The following is a 14,528-nucleotide window of genomic DNA, read 5'->3' as shown; positions in this document are numbered from 1 at the left end:
ACCGAGTCTCTCATTTCCTCCCCACACGTAAATCCTGTGTGTCTATTGCCCATTATACACACTGAGCTATAAAACTGTTGGCACCTTCCTTTTTTTTTCAGCCCCTGCCTCCCTCTTGCCTGACACAGAAAGAACAGACTAGCAAGTCCCAGTGAGTTTTCAATGGAAAAGGTGATTATATTAATGTCAGAAGCTGAAAAAACAGTAAATCTAGCTAGTCTGTGAAATAAAGAAGAGGAAGGGATCATACTCACAGCAGCTGCAGAGACACAAGATCATCAAAAAGGCCCTGGGGAATCTCTGTGATCTTGTTTCCATAGAGCACTCTGAAAGATTCAGGAAGACAAAATAAATCTTAAGTAACAGACCAGTTTAGTGTCCTCCCACATCTCTGCATTATCATCTTTATTGATCTTGTGCACCATGCCCAGGCTCTGTGGGCATTTCATTTAACTACTGATCTCATTTTCTTTTCAGAGAGCACATGGTACAAAATGAGTCGTTATGATTCAGGGTTCGTCTGGTGTTGGAAAGCATTTTTAATGTAGAAACTGGACATCATCCAAAAACGGTATCTGAAATATTTTTCATTCTGCTGAGGGATTTTTCTCCACCCTTTTTAGAAATATTTTAACCATTGAAAGGCACATTGCCTGATGCAAAAACCTAGCATTCTGCTCAGTGATACTGAATTTAAAAGCCAGGGAGCACAAGCTGGTTGTAGATAAAACTTCATATAACCGAATCTCTTAAGATATAATAATTGGCATGAAATGTGACACAGGCATCATTGGATAAAATATTATGGCTTCACCAGCTGCTGTTACCATTTCAACTAGCTAATATAAAGAAATTTGGCCTGAATTGGAAATAGACATATATTGCAGAAACTCAAAAATAATTTAGTTTAATTTAGTTATAAAAAAATCAGTAAAGATTTAATAACACAAATGAGAGTCACTGTATATATTTTTTCCACCATAAATATATACAACCCGATATCCATGATTCGGTTTTAATATTAAAAATATTTCTTTTTTTAATGGAAAAATGCCCATATAATATCCTCAGAAACTGAACTAAAGGGAAAAACGGATAAAACCACCATTATGCTAAGATGTGTTACCTAGGGATCAGAGCAAAATCATATATGACAGGAACACCTGAATTTCAATCATGGCTAAAGTATTCACTCATATTATTTCTGCAATTTGATAAAATTTGTCAAAACCAGAAAGTGAGTTAGGAGCTTATATGTTTCCCGGTAAAAGAGAAGATGATTATTTTACACCTTACCTAAACAATTGAATAGACTTCAAATCGGGGAAAACAGTGTTTATGTAATTTCTGTGCTCTACATAGGACATGCTGAATGGTTATAAACCAGCTCATGTCAAAACTTTGTTGCTTATATGGTACTAAACTGGTTAATTTCCTAACTTTTTAATGTGGAATAATATGCTAGCAATGAATCAAATAGCCACGTGAGGCTTGGATGCTGGCTGAAATTCTGGTTTACCCTGTCTTTCAACATTCAAAATATTACGGTGAGTTGAACATACTGAAAACAAACACTTAGCATGATGGACCATTTACAATACCCTGTGGCCTTCCCAGAGTATCACCACTTCAGTGTACTCTTCATCGGTCATTGGAAGTAGGAGAGTTCCCAGATCAGCTCATTTCTGAGCCTAAATAAAATAACACCACTTAGATATGAAAATCTAAACTTGAAACGTCATTTTTCATTACTTTTTTAGTTTAGCAGGAACTGAACTGCTACTCAATCAACTAATGATCACATAGCATTATTTTTTCTCTAAACAAATGTAACATAATTCCTCTTTATCCATTACAGAGTCAGGAGGCTGTCTTTTAATGTGCTGCTACAGTTAGTGTTTTCTGTGAGCAATGAATGCTAGTACCACTAAATTTTTCTAATTGTTTCCTAATTTCAGCTTCAGAAGACACACACAATTTCCTGCTTCAGCAAAATTTCAGGCAATGTACATAGATTTTTATACTCTACCCAAAACTAGACAGAAATTATGGCTGAACTTTGAAAAATCTAGCAGGTCTGTTCAGATAGCAGTCTCAAAATATGAGATAATATTCAAGTCACTGAATTTCACTGGGATCTAAAACAACATCCAAATGGTTGACTTACAGACTTCTTTCTGAACAAACTAACTGGTGTGAGCAAAAAAAACGGTTATCAGGAAGCAAAAGGAAAACCAAAACCTCTGCAAATAAAATATTTATAAAAGGTTAAAATATGAAGTTAGTGCCCACAGAACCCAGTATATTTCCATTTCAGTTTCCACTCTTTCTGAACAACGTTTCTTTAGCAAGTGCATTATGTGCATCCAAAGTTTAGACTACAGGCTCTGCGATCTTAGATGAACATCTTCCTTAGTTGTGTTAAGTAGCAGGATTATCAATGCTGATCAATAATGCATAATACTATAGCATATACGAAAGAGTTCAGAAGCCAAGCTTTACAAAATGCCCATGGAAAGAAGTAAAAAAATCCTCACTCTAGAGTAAGGGTTATTCTGGCTATAGAGGTAAAAACATTTATGTAAAGTAAAACCTTAAAGAAACCCCAACACTCACACTTAGTTCAGTTGTTAGTTATGGTACTACTAAATGCAAATATCAAAATAAGACTCTTATTATAGTAATTTTTCATTTACTGTTAACATAAGAGACGGAAGATCACAGTGCAGTGTTACACTGAGTTTGAAACCTTGGATGTGTTTACATGTCCTCTTTATTATTTTGAGCAAAATAAAACTGATTAAAATAGCTTATAAAATAAAACAAAGCTTCAAGTCTTAGAAGCCATGGAAAGAAAGCAAGCATTTTCAAACCTAATTGGGCTTATGTGCATGTGGCACATTAACATTCAAACAAATTAACAGCTAAACAAAAGTCAGTATGAGAGCTCAGGCACTTATCTCTAATTCATATTCATGTTCAGCACTACACAGAGCCAAATTAGCTAATGCCATTGTCTGCCTGCCATGGCAGAGCTGAAGTCAAACAGTCCTACAGAAAGAAGCAAAGAGGAGGGGAGATACGTAGTGCATCGCATCTCATTTTTTTGTGTTCCTTATTTCCATTTACTCTAATAGAAAGCACAGAAACTTTTGCATTCCTCAGAGTTCCCGTTTTTTCTGCTTAAGACAGGAAAAGCCTACTCATACTAATAAATATGAATATTGGTCAGGTTCTTGATCCACTATGCTTTTGTTCTGAATGTACCAACTGCTGCACTCCTAGCAGTACTATGAATGAATTAGCCTGCAGAAAAAAAACTGGCCAGGTTAGGTACACTGCATTATTGCAGCCCCTCTCCTCTACGTCCTGTCATCCTGCCCATCTCACTAACATGCACCGCAATATTTCCAGAATAGCAGCTTTGGGGAAAAAAGAAACCAAATAAAAACCCCAAACAAAAAAATAACTCCAAAAGGCCATATAACAGGAAACTCAGCCAAGTCAAATCAAGAACTTGATTTAAATCTCCACTGCTTTTACCAACAGAGATAAATTTAAGGAGATTTGCCTACGCTATCACAAGTTCTAAAAATGTATGTTTACTTGCATCCCTCACATCGGTTGCAGGACATGTAGGTATCCTGGCTACTGTGCAAGATTGGCACAGCAATATAACCCTCCTTCCATCCCCTAGCACCTGAAATTTTAGACCCAAAATATATTTTATTAAAAATACACTAGTAAAGTTAATATGTAATAAAAATAAAATCAGCTCAGTAATTGCTGCCAATAGACAGCGAATCAGTACAACATTTATTAGAACACAAAAAATATTGCTAAAACTTTTATTGTGTGCTCCTGATTGCTCATTTGCTTCTCAACTTTGCTGGGAGACCAAGTTAGTCACAGGTCCGATAAATACCATTTACTGTCAGGAGGAGAAGATATTACCCTAAACATGATGTACATTTTGGGAGAAAAAGAAAAGCGAGCTATAGCTTAGTTCTATATTCACAATGCTAATCTTAAAAGTAGCAACTAGAGACTAAGCCAAAAGTGACTGAGAGACCAATAGGCATCTGTTTTCTTACTGTTCCACTCTTTCTCTTCTCACCACACATGGGAGTCTCTTTTACAAAGACGGAAACCAGTCTGAACAGAAAAAACAGTCATAAAGATGTGCAAACACATCAGACTTGCCAGTGCATGAATTTTATTCTTGTCTTTTCTGCAAGGTACGTATATCTAATACCAGAATGACCAGTGTGAACAATCATTCCCTGTATTTTTAACTCCAGCAATCTTCTCCCAAATTTTTTGCAGGTGGCTTTCTAACATCAGCAAGCTGCTGTTATGGCACAGGTGCAGCTGAGCCATCTGAGGGCTATATCCTTAGTGTCAGGCAGAGCCATCAGCTTGCCAGTTCACAGCTAAATGCTTTCAGTATGGCCACAAACCACAAGCTCCAGTTCTTCAAAAGTACCTGGCAGACTGGCTCACAACTTGCAGCAGTTTTCAGGCTGCCATCAACCTTCCAAACAATGGGAAGGACAACACGCATAAAGCGCAGACCCCTGGCTGCACTGCAAGCATCGGAGGAGATCCCTGGAAGACGCACCCTATTCAGCCGAAGAGTTATTATGGATCTGCAATAAGAAATTATACAAATACATAAAAGTCATAATGGGGCGTTATGTTTATTCAGCCTGATTCTGGCATATTTTACTATTCCTTCCAAAATGTATCTACTCCCAGATGCAATTAAATATTAAATTTCCAGTTTAACAATTAATTGTTACTACTAAACTTCAAGTTTTACAGATTAATCCAACTGATGCTCTAAGTAGTTAAAAATAAAGACTAAACAGTGAAAATAATCACTGCACAGATTCGTCTAAAAGCTTTGGATATACCAAAGAAAATATTGGAAGCACACATAGCAACTAGTATGTTATCTTGGGTGAGAATGCAATTAAGCATGTAACAAACGTTCGGCGACATAAGTCTCACTGATTCTTCACATTGTCTAGACATTCTGACCTCTTGAACAATGTTAAAATTACGGAATTTGCAAAGACTTTACCAACACATGGCCTTTCATATGCACTGAAGTTTCAGCATACCACCTTCTAAGGGTGTGAAACAGTAATTGCCGTGTTGTCGTTATTTTACAGTTGTCAGCCTACCTTACTGGCAAATGTAGTTGCAGTTTAGCTGCTTTGGTAAGTCAGATCCCAGAATACAGAGATTGTTCCCTGGGAGGTGACACAGAACTTTTTTGGGGTATGGAAGCCTAGCACAAAATCCCTTACTCTAGACCATATGGTTTCCAGCTAAGTGTTCCTTTATTTTGGCTTGGCTGAAACATTCTTACTGAAGTGTCAAATTTTGACTTTAAGCAATGTCTTTTTCAGTCCTCAGAATGCTTTTAACTTTCCTTCACTGTGAAAACAATTCTTGCTAGGAAGAATTATATTTCCCCAGCTACGTACAATGGCACAGGCTCAATAAGAATTCAAGTTTTCAAAAGAGGAGGAATTGATAGGAGTAAAACGAGCAATAAATTTCTAATATCTGAAAGAAACACAGGCATGTAATTTTTTTTCCTGCACTATTTCATATTTCTTCAGAACAAGTTAGGCTAAATAAATCACAGTAAAACTATCCAAAGCAATTTGTTACCTTAAAACAAGTTTGGCAGTTATTGCAATAGACAGTGTTTTATTGCAGATTTCAAATCACCATGAATGACACCACATACATCATCACAGAGCAGATGATGGTCTAAATGGGACTGGTATGTCAAAATCTAAGCTGTCTGTTGTCTTTGTGCCCAGGCTGATCTCAGCTTTTAAATTGTTCACTAGCCTAATTCAGTATGTGAACAAAAGCAAAGGAATTCTCCCTCTGCAGCGGCCTAAAATTTATTCATTCAGTTTAACACACTGAAGGCTTAGACTATTTTGTCATATCTCATAAAATGTCCCCACACAGTCTGGATGTGGCCTTCCAAACCTACATTTGTGAGAAGTTTACTGACCCCAGGAATAACTTTTATCTTTGATACTATTAACAATAACCAAATGCTGATACAATCCTCTCACTGATATTAGACAGATTTTGAGTTGATTAAATGAAAAATTAATTTACTTCAGAAAGCACGACGTGATCTCGAAACACAAAATTATTCCTAACGTAGCCCCCATGTTCTGCAGTGAGTTATTAACCACACCAACTCCAGCAAAGTGCAATTATAACTATGTAACGCAAACAATGTACTACAAATATAGCATTTCTCAAACTTTTGCTTAAAATTAAGATAACATTCTTTTGAAAACAACCAATTTTGCCACACTTCTCAGTGCAAGGGTAACATTTGCTCTCATGTTTATATGGAAAGAAGTACTGGATGGCAAGAGTAATCCCTCCAACACGAAAGCCATGGCTACACTGCCCCAGTTCAGTTAACATCTATCCTGCTTACTTTTTTTTTAGATTCAAATCATTCTAATTATTTGTTTTTCATCGTGGATATTTCATATGGTCCCAAGTAACTGCAGTATCACTACATCTCACAGCCTTCAATGTATACACCCTTGTATCATCTCTTTGAGACAGAGAAGTATTTCCAAATTTCAAGAGACTGTTTTAGACAGGCAGTTTATTTATGCAATAGCTACCGCTGAAATTATGCAACATAACATAACTTCTTCCTCCCAAATTCCACAGTAGCATCTTTAAGACCAAAGACCTTTTTTCTCAGGCCTTGATCCACAACACCATCCATTCCCCACAACAGCTTTACAGCAAACTCCCCGTAACTCTGTTCTCTCAAAACCAGAGGCTGGGTCCTACTGTATCTTCAGTTTTGTCCATAAACAGCTTTCAAGTTTGTTTCATACCAAAAATATGCTAAAGATCTAAGCCCTGGTGCCTAAATATTGAAAGGGAACTTCAGACACTGTAACAGAATTAAATCCACAGAACACACAGACCTGAAGCTGACCAGTGACACACAGTGCCGCCTGCATGTGACACATCAAGGAGAAAAGGAAAAGCCAGAAAACTCTGGGAAGAAGAAAAAAATGTTCTTAAAGAAGAATGATCCTGGTTTCTTAATGTCTAAGTTTCTTAATGTCTAAGAGAAACAGAGTAGATACTCCTTGTTCCGCACAGTCATTATATAAATAGGGAACAAAATGCCCCTGAAAAATGGGCATGGAGAAAAGAACTTTTTTTTCCTGTGTGTGGAGAATGGAGAAGTCTTGAGTCCTTTCAAGAATATGCTTGCCTTTCTGCTGCTAAATGCAGAGAAAACCTCAGGTAGAAACGGCTTATTTAAAGCGTTAAGATTTTGTGACCTGTTTGACTCCCATAGGTGGATTTCTTGTTAAAGAAAATATATAGATTTAAAACAAAAACTTATGACCTGCTAGCATACGGATCACTTAGCACTTTTAAAAGATTTAAGTTTTCTACGTTTTAGGGGCAACTGTGTCTGTAATACACGTTCCTGTGTTTTGAAAACTGTCATACTCCGTTTTTCCTTCCATCTCTACATCGGTCCAATAGGCAGAGTACTCTGAGAAACAGTTCTGCCTGGAAACACTAACCCAAGTTAACTGGAGAAGAAAGTAGAGTAGCAACCCACTATATATAGGCCTCCATTAGCCAGCTAGGCTAACAATGTTGGCTGTCTTCCAGATAAGCACTTTCACTCTCTTAGACCCACAGGGAGCACTGCAATTGCATGCAAGCAGGGAGTAAAGGGAGGAGCACAAAATGAGAATAATGCAGGGAAAAAAAGCAAGGATTTTAGGCAGTACAGCAGTACTTCATTTTTAATAGAAACAAAGTTGCTTACTTTCATTTGTGCATTAGTATTTTCCCCTTCTTTATTCTTGTTTTAACTCAGCTAGCTGAAAAGTCCAGCTGCTCTGTGCACAGATTAAACCTCAATAGTGTCTCATTAAAATGTATGCCACCAATCACATTTGACTTACATATATGAAAAATAGGAGTTACTCTCAGCTGAACTGAAGCATTGTATGCTGAGCAGCATTCCTTCAGGGCATGCAGCTGACTAAAGTTATTGGTGCCTGAGGCCCCAAAAAGACTGTCGCTTAAAAGAGAAAACACTAGTAAGCAAACTGTCTTACTTCATTTCACCTCCTTGTTCTTTCCCTTTTGGCAGTTTCATTGGGAGGGCTGGCACTTCAAAGGAGTCATCTTCTCTTGCATTTACTTGTCTCTCTGTGGTTGACATAACTTGACTGGTGGCTATACCAGAGATCAGAGGAAAGAAGATCCTCTACTGTAGAAACGTGGCGGAGGTTCCTTTAGAGAAACCCAGATTCCGCAGAACAGCAGATAATCTTGCTCCATAAAGGTATCTGGGGCTCAGAAACGGAAACAACTACAGAAGTGACCAGCAGGGAAGAACCTGCCAGAGGTCTGGGCGACAGGTTGTGAAAGATCAGGGAACCAACTCTTGCCTAGCAGCCACAGCAAAAACATTCGTTAAGACCTACCTGCAACGAACAGCAAGAGTAAAACCTTTCAAAAGAATGTAAAAGCCAATGGCAAGCACAATGGGCAACTGAACCTAGAGGAAGTCGCTGACAATTTCAAGGCTGGAGTTGATACTGTTCTAGAAACCAGTCTCTGAGAGGAGAAATAGACTGTGTGTTACAACAGCTTTGTGTGGCTGAAGTAGAAGGAAACTGAGGCAGAGACAAATGGTGAAAAAAGGAAAGACTGCTCAGAGGCAGTTCCATTACTATAGCCCTTTTTGTGCTGCATCTCGTATCTCTGCCCTCTCTCTTCCCCTTGTAATCTCCTAGAATTAACTTAAGCACTATTTTACCCACTCAGATATAAACATATTTAAACATCATTTACTTAAAATATCATTTTGGATGCCTGGGCAGAGAATACACAATCATTTCACTTGCTTCTGTGTGCAAGTCAAAACACTATAAATTCCTGCCCAGTTTATATTCTCATTTCCTCTCTGACCTCTCCGATGCGTGCTGTCCCACTCCTGAGGCCACCTGGGGGTATCTGAATTAGCTATGGCTAAAGTTGAATAACTTCTGAGTCAGGAAGTTGACCCCAGCAGAAAAGTCTTCCTGTCCAGCTTGCTCCTAGCCAGGAGCTTTGCCAAGACCAGAAAGCTGTAGCATTGCAACATCGGCAGCAGTTTCATACTAAGCCAAAACTGTAGTGCTCAGTAAATGTCATTCTCTTACTGAATTGTTTCCAGAGAGCATTGAGGGATTTGACCATTTCCACAACATGTTGAATAACACTGCCCTAACTATTCAACAAAGGCTAGCAACACTTAATATATATTTTTGGCATTCTCCCAGCTGGATTCAGGGCACAAAAAAAGGCCCATCCTTCTGCGTACTGGCTCAGAAGTTTACTGCAACATATAAGTTTAGTACTGAATAGCCTTCTAATATTAGCACTCATCAACAAGTTATATAGGCTGTTAGAATTATCCAGTATCCAGAGAATAAAATATGGCAGCTTTTAGAAATAAACTACACACTTAAAAATCAAACTTTTATATGAATGTTAATGAGCTAAATGTTTTCAAACTGTCTTCGAAATTAACGCAGGTAAACATCATTCTAGTTGAGCTTACCCTCTTCTGTCAACCTGGGGCTCTTTCTAACACTCTAGTCTACTTCATTCTCCATATGCAGCTTCTGACCTTGTACCGGTCCTTTTACCCATTTAAAGCTCCACTGTTTAATAGTGCTGCAGGTAGCTAGGTTGAAATATAGCTGCATTTAAATTCAACTTGGTGCTAAAACAGTTTCTGTGTTCTATAAGGAGAAATGTATGGTTGTCAAGAAATCCCACCTTCCTTTTATCTTCTGTATGAAGTCCTATTTTAGTCACCTTCCAGCTTAATAATGTAGTAATTACACCTAAAAAAAATAAGCATTTTCTTAAGAGCTTAGGTTCTTCCCTAACTAGTTTGAAAAAAACCTCCAAAATCAAATAAAGAAAAAAAACACACAAGAGAGTACAAATTCAGTTCTTTAATACAGAAGAAAAATTCAGTATGAAAGTCTTTCCCTTAACTTCTCCCTGATTAACACCATCAAACAGCGTCTGAAGTATGATGAGGTTTTTGTGTGCCATGGTGAGTTGGGGGGCATGGATTAGCCTGCAGACTAGCACATGTATAGCAGACCAGCTAATGCCCTGGCTGTGAAGAAGTGAACAAGTCAGTAACCTTGGGGGTGTTCATCTATAAAAAAGCTTACTAGAGATACGTAAACCGTTCCTCCTTCTAACCTTCATGACCAATTTTTCATTTACAAAAGATTAGATGCTTCACGCAAGCTGGCAATTGCACACAGAAACGTAAGTTCTCCCAGACAGCACATTATCATTTTTATTTCTCCTACATGCACGCTCTCCCCAAATGCCCATTCAGTTCTATTTTCTACTTACAATGAAATAAGAGATTTCAAGCCTTTGAACGCATCGGGCGCAATGTCAGATATTTGATTCTTGCTGATGTCTCTGTAAAGAGAAAGAAGGATTAAAAATATATTTGTAAACAGGAATTTCATGAAAATATTTTAGCTGGAGTTTACTGGAAGAATATACTTCATTTAAAAACAGAACTAAAACATCATATTACCCCAGTGAAATTATGAACTATGTAAAGACACAGATAAGCAAATTCCAGGAATGATCGGAAAACATCAGTCAGTATGACAGTCCATAGCCTCAATAAAGTGGTGGCTCCCCTGTTAATAACGTCTTTCATTTTATGGACATTGAAACAAAGAATTTTATGAGGAGATTTGAAGAACAACAGTGAGGTAGCCCATTGAATAAAAACTGTTGATAAAACCATCTTAAGAACTACTAATAATGGTACATTAATGTACTAATAATGGTACATTAATATACTAATAATGGTACATTAATAAGAACTTAATAATGGCATTGTGAATCTGTGGAGTGGCTCTCAAGCATGAGGAACAGCCTGTGACAAAGCGTAACAGTTGTCTGTATAAATACAGGCACAGAAGGCTAATTTTATAACGGTACAAAATATCATAGTTTGATTACGAATGAAATGATAGATAAAGTGAAGAGAGGTTCTAAGGTAGCTGGAAAGCACTGGCAGGACATGCAGTGAGGAAGACAGTGGGATTAACGGTGTCAGCATGGTGTAGGCACCAGGGGAGTGGCTTCTGAGGCAGCAAGACTGTGTTTCTCTGAGAGAAGAAACTTTGTGGTAAATGAGATGTAAAGATGAACATATTCGTAAGTACCAGAAACATGTACTATAGGCAAGACTTTTCCCACATCATCTCTGTTTAACACCAATGGGAAAAGGGATGGGAAACAAACTACCCAGCCCCCGTCGCAAAGCAGGCACCAGTGTCACTGAGGAGTCTGGCACTGTACCAGCGATACTTGGTTTTTAATGGCCTAGAGAAAACAAGCAGCACAAAATTCTACCGTGACCTTGATCTGGTGAGGCAGGCGAGAAGAGGGTTGACACAGCACTTCTGGTGCTGGCACTGCAGGTCTGCCTAGAGTTTTCAGACACTAGGGAAAGCCTTCGAGCATCTGAATGGAAATCATGGATCTTTGAAGCCAGCAGCACTGCAGGGAACACCCAGCGCGTTGCAGACCCTGTCAGGGAGCCCCGGCAAGATTCCACCCCTTCAGCTATGATGTGAGCGGAGTTCAGTTATAGCCTGCTGTCATTTTCAAGGGAAAGTGTGTTCCTGGTTTGGAAAATACCCTTCAGTTTTAATCATAACCAAACAAGTATACCGAGATAAATATAGACTACAACACAATTTCTTTATACATGGAGCCGAATTTATGACACTTGGGACCCAGATGCTCAGAACTGGGTGCCTTATCAGCACTGTCACTGCATTCCAATCTTTCTGTCAATCAGTTCAACCAGGTGCTTAGCTACAGGCATAACCTTCAGCCATCTCGTTGCATTCACTGACAGCTGGTATCAGCTTGTATCAGTAGTATGAAATCTTTTCACTGATAGCTGAAGCTGGAGTAATACAGTATTTCCTGTACATCTTCACTGTTATTTCCACTGGGGCACATGCTAAGGATCCCAGTCAGACTAAATAAACATCACCTGAACAAGAACTTAGGAATCAGAAAGTAAGGAGGTTCTCCATTCTATACATGTTTTGTGCAACAAATTACGTTGGTTACAATTTTAATGAACTCCTCTAACTGTTTTCAAATCTAGCCACATAAAGTGGGATTTTCTTTGGTTCTTTTATAAGGCTCATGAAATAACTGGTCTGCAATCTACTGATGTTTTCTATTACAACATCCTGCCTACAAGGACAGCACTCAGTGAAAGTTTCCAGTTCTTCAGCTCAAGTCACAGCAGCCAGATTTGTGACAGTGAAAGTAGGAATATCTATTTTTATACAGGTTTTTGTGAAAATTGTTTAGTCTGCCTGGTAGCATTTGCTGCTTTTTATCTAGTAACTCTTAGGTAAGCAGAAGTCTGATGTGAATCTGTGCTATCTATTTATTGAGGAACATATTAAAACCTATTACAATGACAAGAAATCACGAGTTTGCTGAAGAATGACAAGCGTCTGAAAAGGGGCATCTAGTTTTTGAACCAAGTATTTTAGCACTATTTTATTGATTTGCTACATTTCAACATTTCCATCCTTTCTCTCTCCCCATGTCCAGACACTAATGAGTGTATAACTAATGGTGCCTGAACATGCATAAATGCCATGCTGGGTGATGACACTCATTCACTTCATGCAGATGCACTACAATCAGCATTAGAAGATAATTAGACACATTATTTCCTTTCCATTAGAGCCCAAACTCCACTGCTGTTGGATAAGGAGGCTCTATCTCCTTCTGACTTGACTGAGGCAAAGGGATTCAATTATGTCCTTGTACTTTTGTTCCCTTCCTTTGGTCTGCCTTGGTAAGATCATCCTATTCTGTGCTTGATTTACATCAAGACAAAGAGATATGGGTTTTTCTAACCTGCATAACTAAGTCAATTTAGATCACATAAGGTTCGTTTTCATAGTTTAGGGTATCTCTGAATCACTCAGTGGAAATGTGGCTCTTTAGCTGGGAATATAATAAACTTATCAGGATTCCACCCAGGCAGGGAATACATTATTCACCTCATACTAGTCTCCCTGCACCTCTCTGACAGCACGATAGAGATGATCTTTCTAAAGGCTGTCGAACACACCTTGGAGGCTGGCTGTGCTCAGTCACCGGTTAGGGACATCACTTGTTTCTGACTTTGCATCAGGGCAGCAAGGATACCTTGTGAGTCAGTGTATAACATATGACTGTATGGCTTAAATGTCTTTACTGTAAAAGGTTTTAAAACAAAACATTTATTTTTAGATGCAGCCAAATGCAAAACTATTAATAGCATTGGATGAATATTCTCTTTGTCGACTAACATTATTAGAAACAGATTACTTGATTATCTCTAACATGTAAAATGGACTGGTCTCGCCCCTCAAACTTCTTCTAAAGCCCTTGAATAATAGCACGCATAACAAGGATCTGTTACATTCACCCCAAAATCAGGGGAACCATCATCCCAGATTATATAATTCAACTGCATATTTGAATCCTATAGGTGCCAAATCTTCCTTCTGAGACAGATACATTTGGCTTCATGTAATTAATTGGGTGCAAAGATATCCGCAATTATGATGAAGTCCAAGACAAAAGATTTAAGATCCTTTGCTAAAACCCAATCACCAAACTAACTCTCCTATCCTGAAAGCTGTTGAAGAGACATTCTAAACAGGAAACTTCAACCAGATGAAAATATAACACTTGAATTAATATACATACATCTTCTGCAGTCATCTTGACCCATTAATATCAAGTTGTTTAAGCATTATCTTGGACAACTGACTCTTACCTAAAAATTAATCTCAGTTTCCCAATTATTTAAGAAAATGAAGCTGCATAACCTTGCAGGAAATACCCAGTAAACAATCAAAATACTTAAAGTGCTGCACATGAGCAATCCATTATCCCTAACATTCTCGCGTATTTTTTCACCAGAAGGAGAAAAAAACAATTCACAATGCTTATACTATCCTCTGAATTACGTAAAAATATTATTATGAATAATAGATAATAACAATAATAATGTTCTTCATTTGTACCCTGGGTAGGGCATCAATGAATTAAATCAATAATCTTCATGCTATTGCATTGCTCATTGAAATCAAAGTAACAGAAATAAAGAAATGCTGAAATAAAAACAGAAATAAAGAAAACTTCAGTGATATCAAACACATCCTTCCTCTATAAGGAAAAGGACAGATAATTCTTTTGTTTTAAGAGGTAGTCTTTTGACCAAAGTATATTTTTATGTGGGAATCTTGCACACTGAAAAGATGATGTCAATAATCGCTTCAAATAGTCCTCAATTAAACTTTATGTAACAACAGTGATGCCCAATGTAAAGCCTCAACGTCCAGCAGGAA

The 14,528-nt window shown here is 37.9% G+C and overlaps 1 protein-coding gene across 1 annotated transcript in view; it reads right to left on the bottom strand.

Moving 5' to 3' along the window:
- The window catches only part of SLIT3 (slit homolog 3 (Drosophila)), a gene marked incomplete at its 5' end in the record, with an annotated part of 473,057 nt that overhangs the window by 151,331 nt on the left and 307,198 nt on the right, over positions 1 to 14,528 (bottom strand). The window contains 2 exons of the mRNA XM_009890879.1: positions 255 to 326; positions 10,477 to 10,548. Of these exons, the coding sequence (XP_009889181.1) occupies positions 255 to 326; positions 10,477 to 10,548 (144 nt within the window). The remainder of the gene's footprint in view (positions 1 to 254; positions 327 to 10,476; positions 10,549 to 14,528) is intronic.

This window comes from Charadrius vociferus, unplaced genomic scaffold, assembly GCF_000708025.1.
Source record: "Charadrius vociferus isolate BGI_N301 unplaced genomic scaffold, ASM70802v2 scaffold108, whole genome shotgun sequence".
Taxonomy (NCBI): domain Eukaryota; kingdom Metazoa; phylum Chordata; class Aves; order Charadriiformes; family Charadriidae; genus Charadrius; species Charadrius vociferus.
This window is presented reverse-complemented; position numbering and strand designations above follow the sequence as displayed.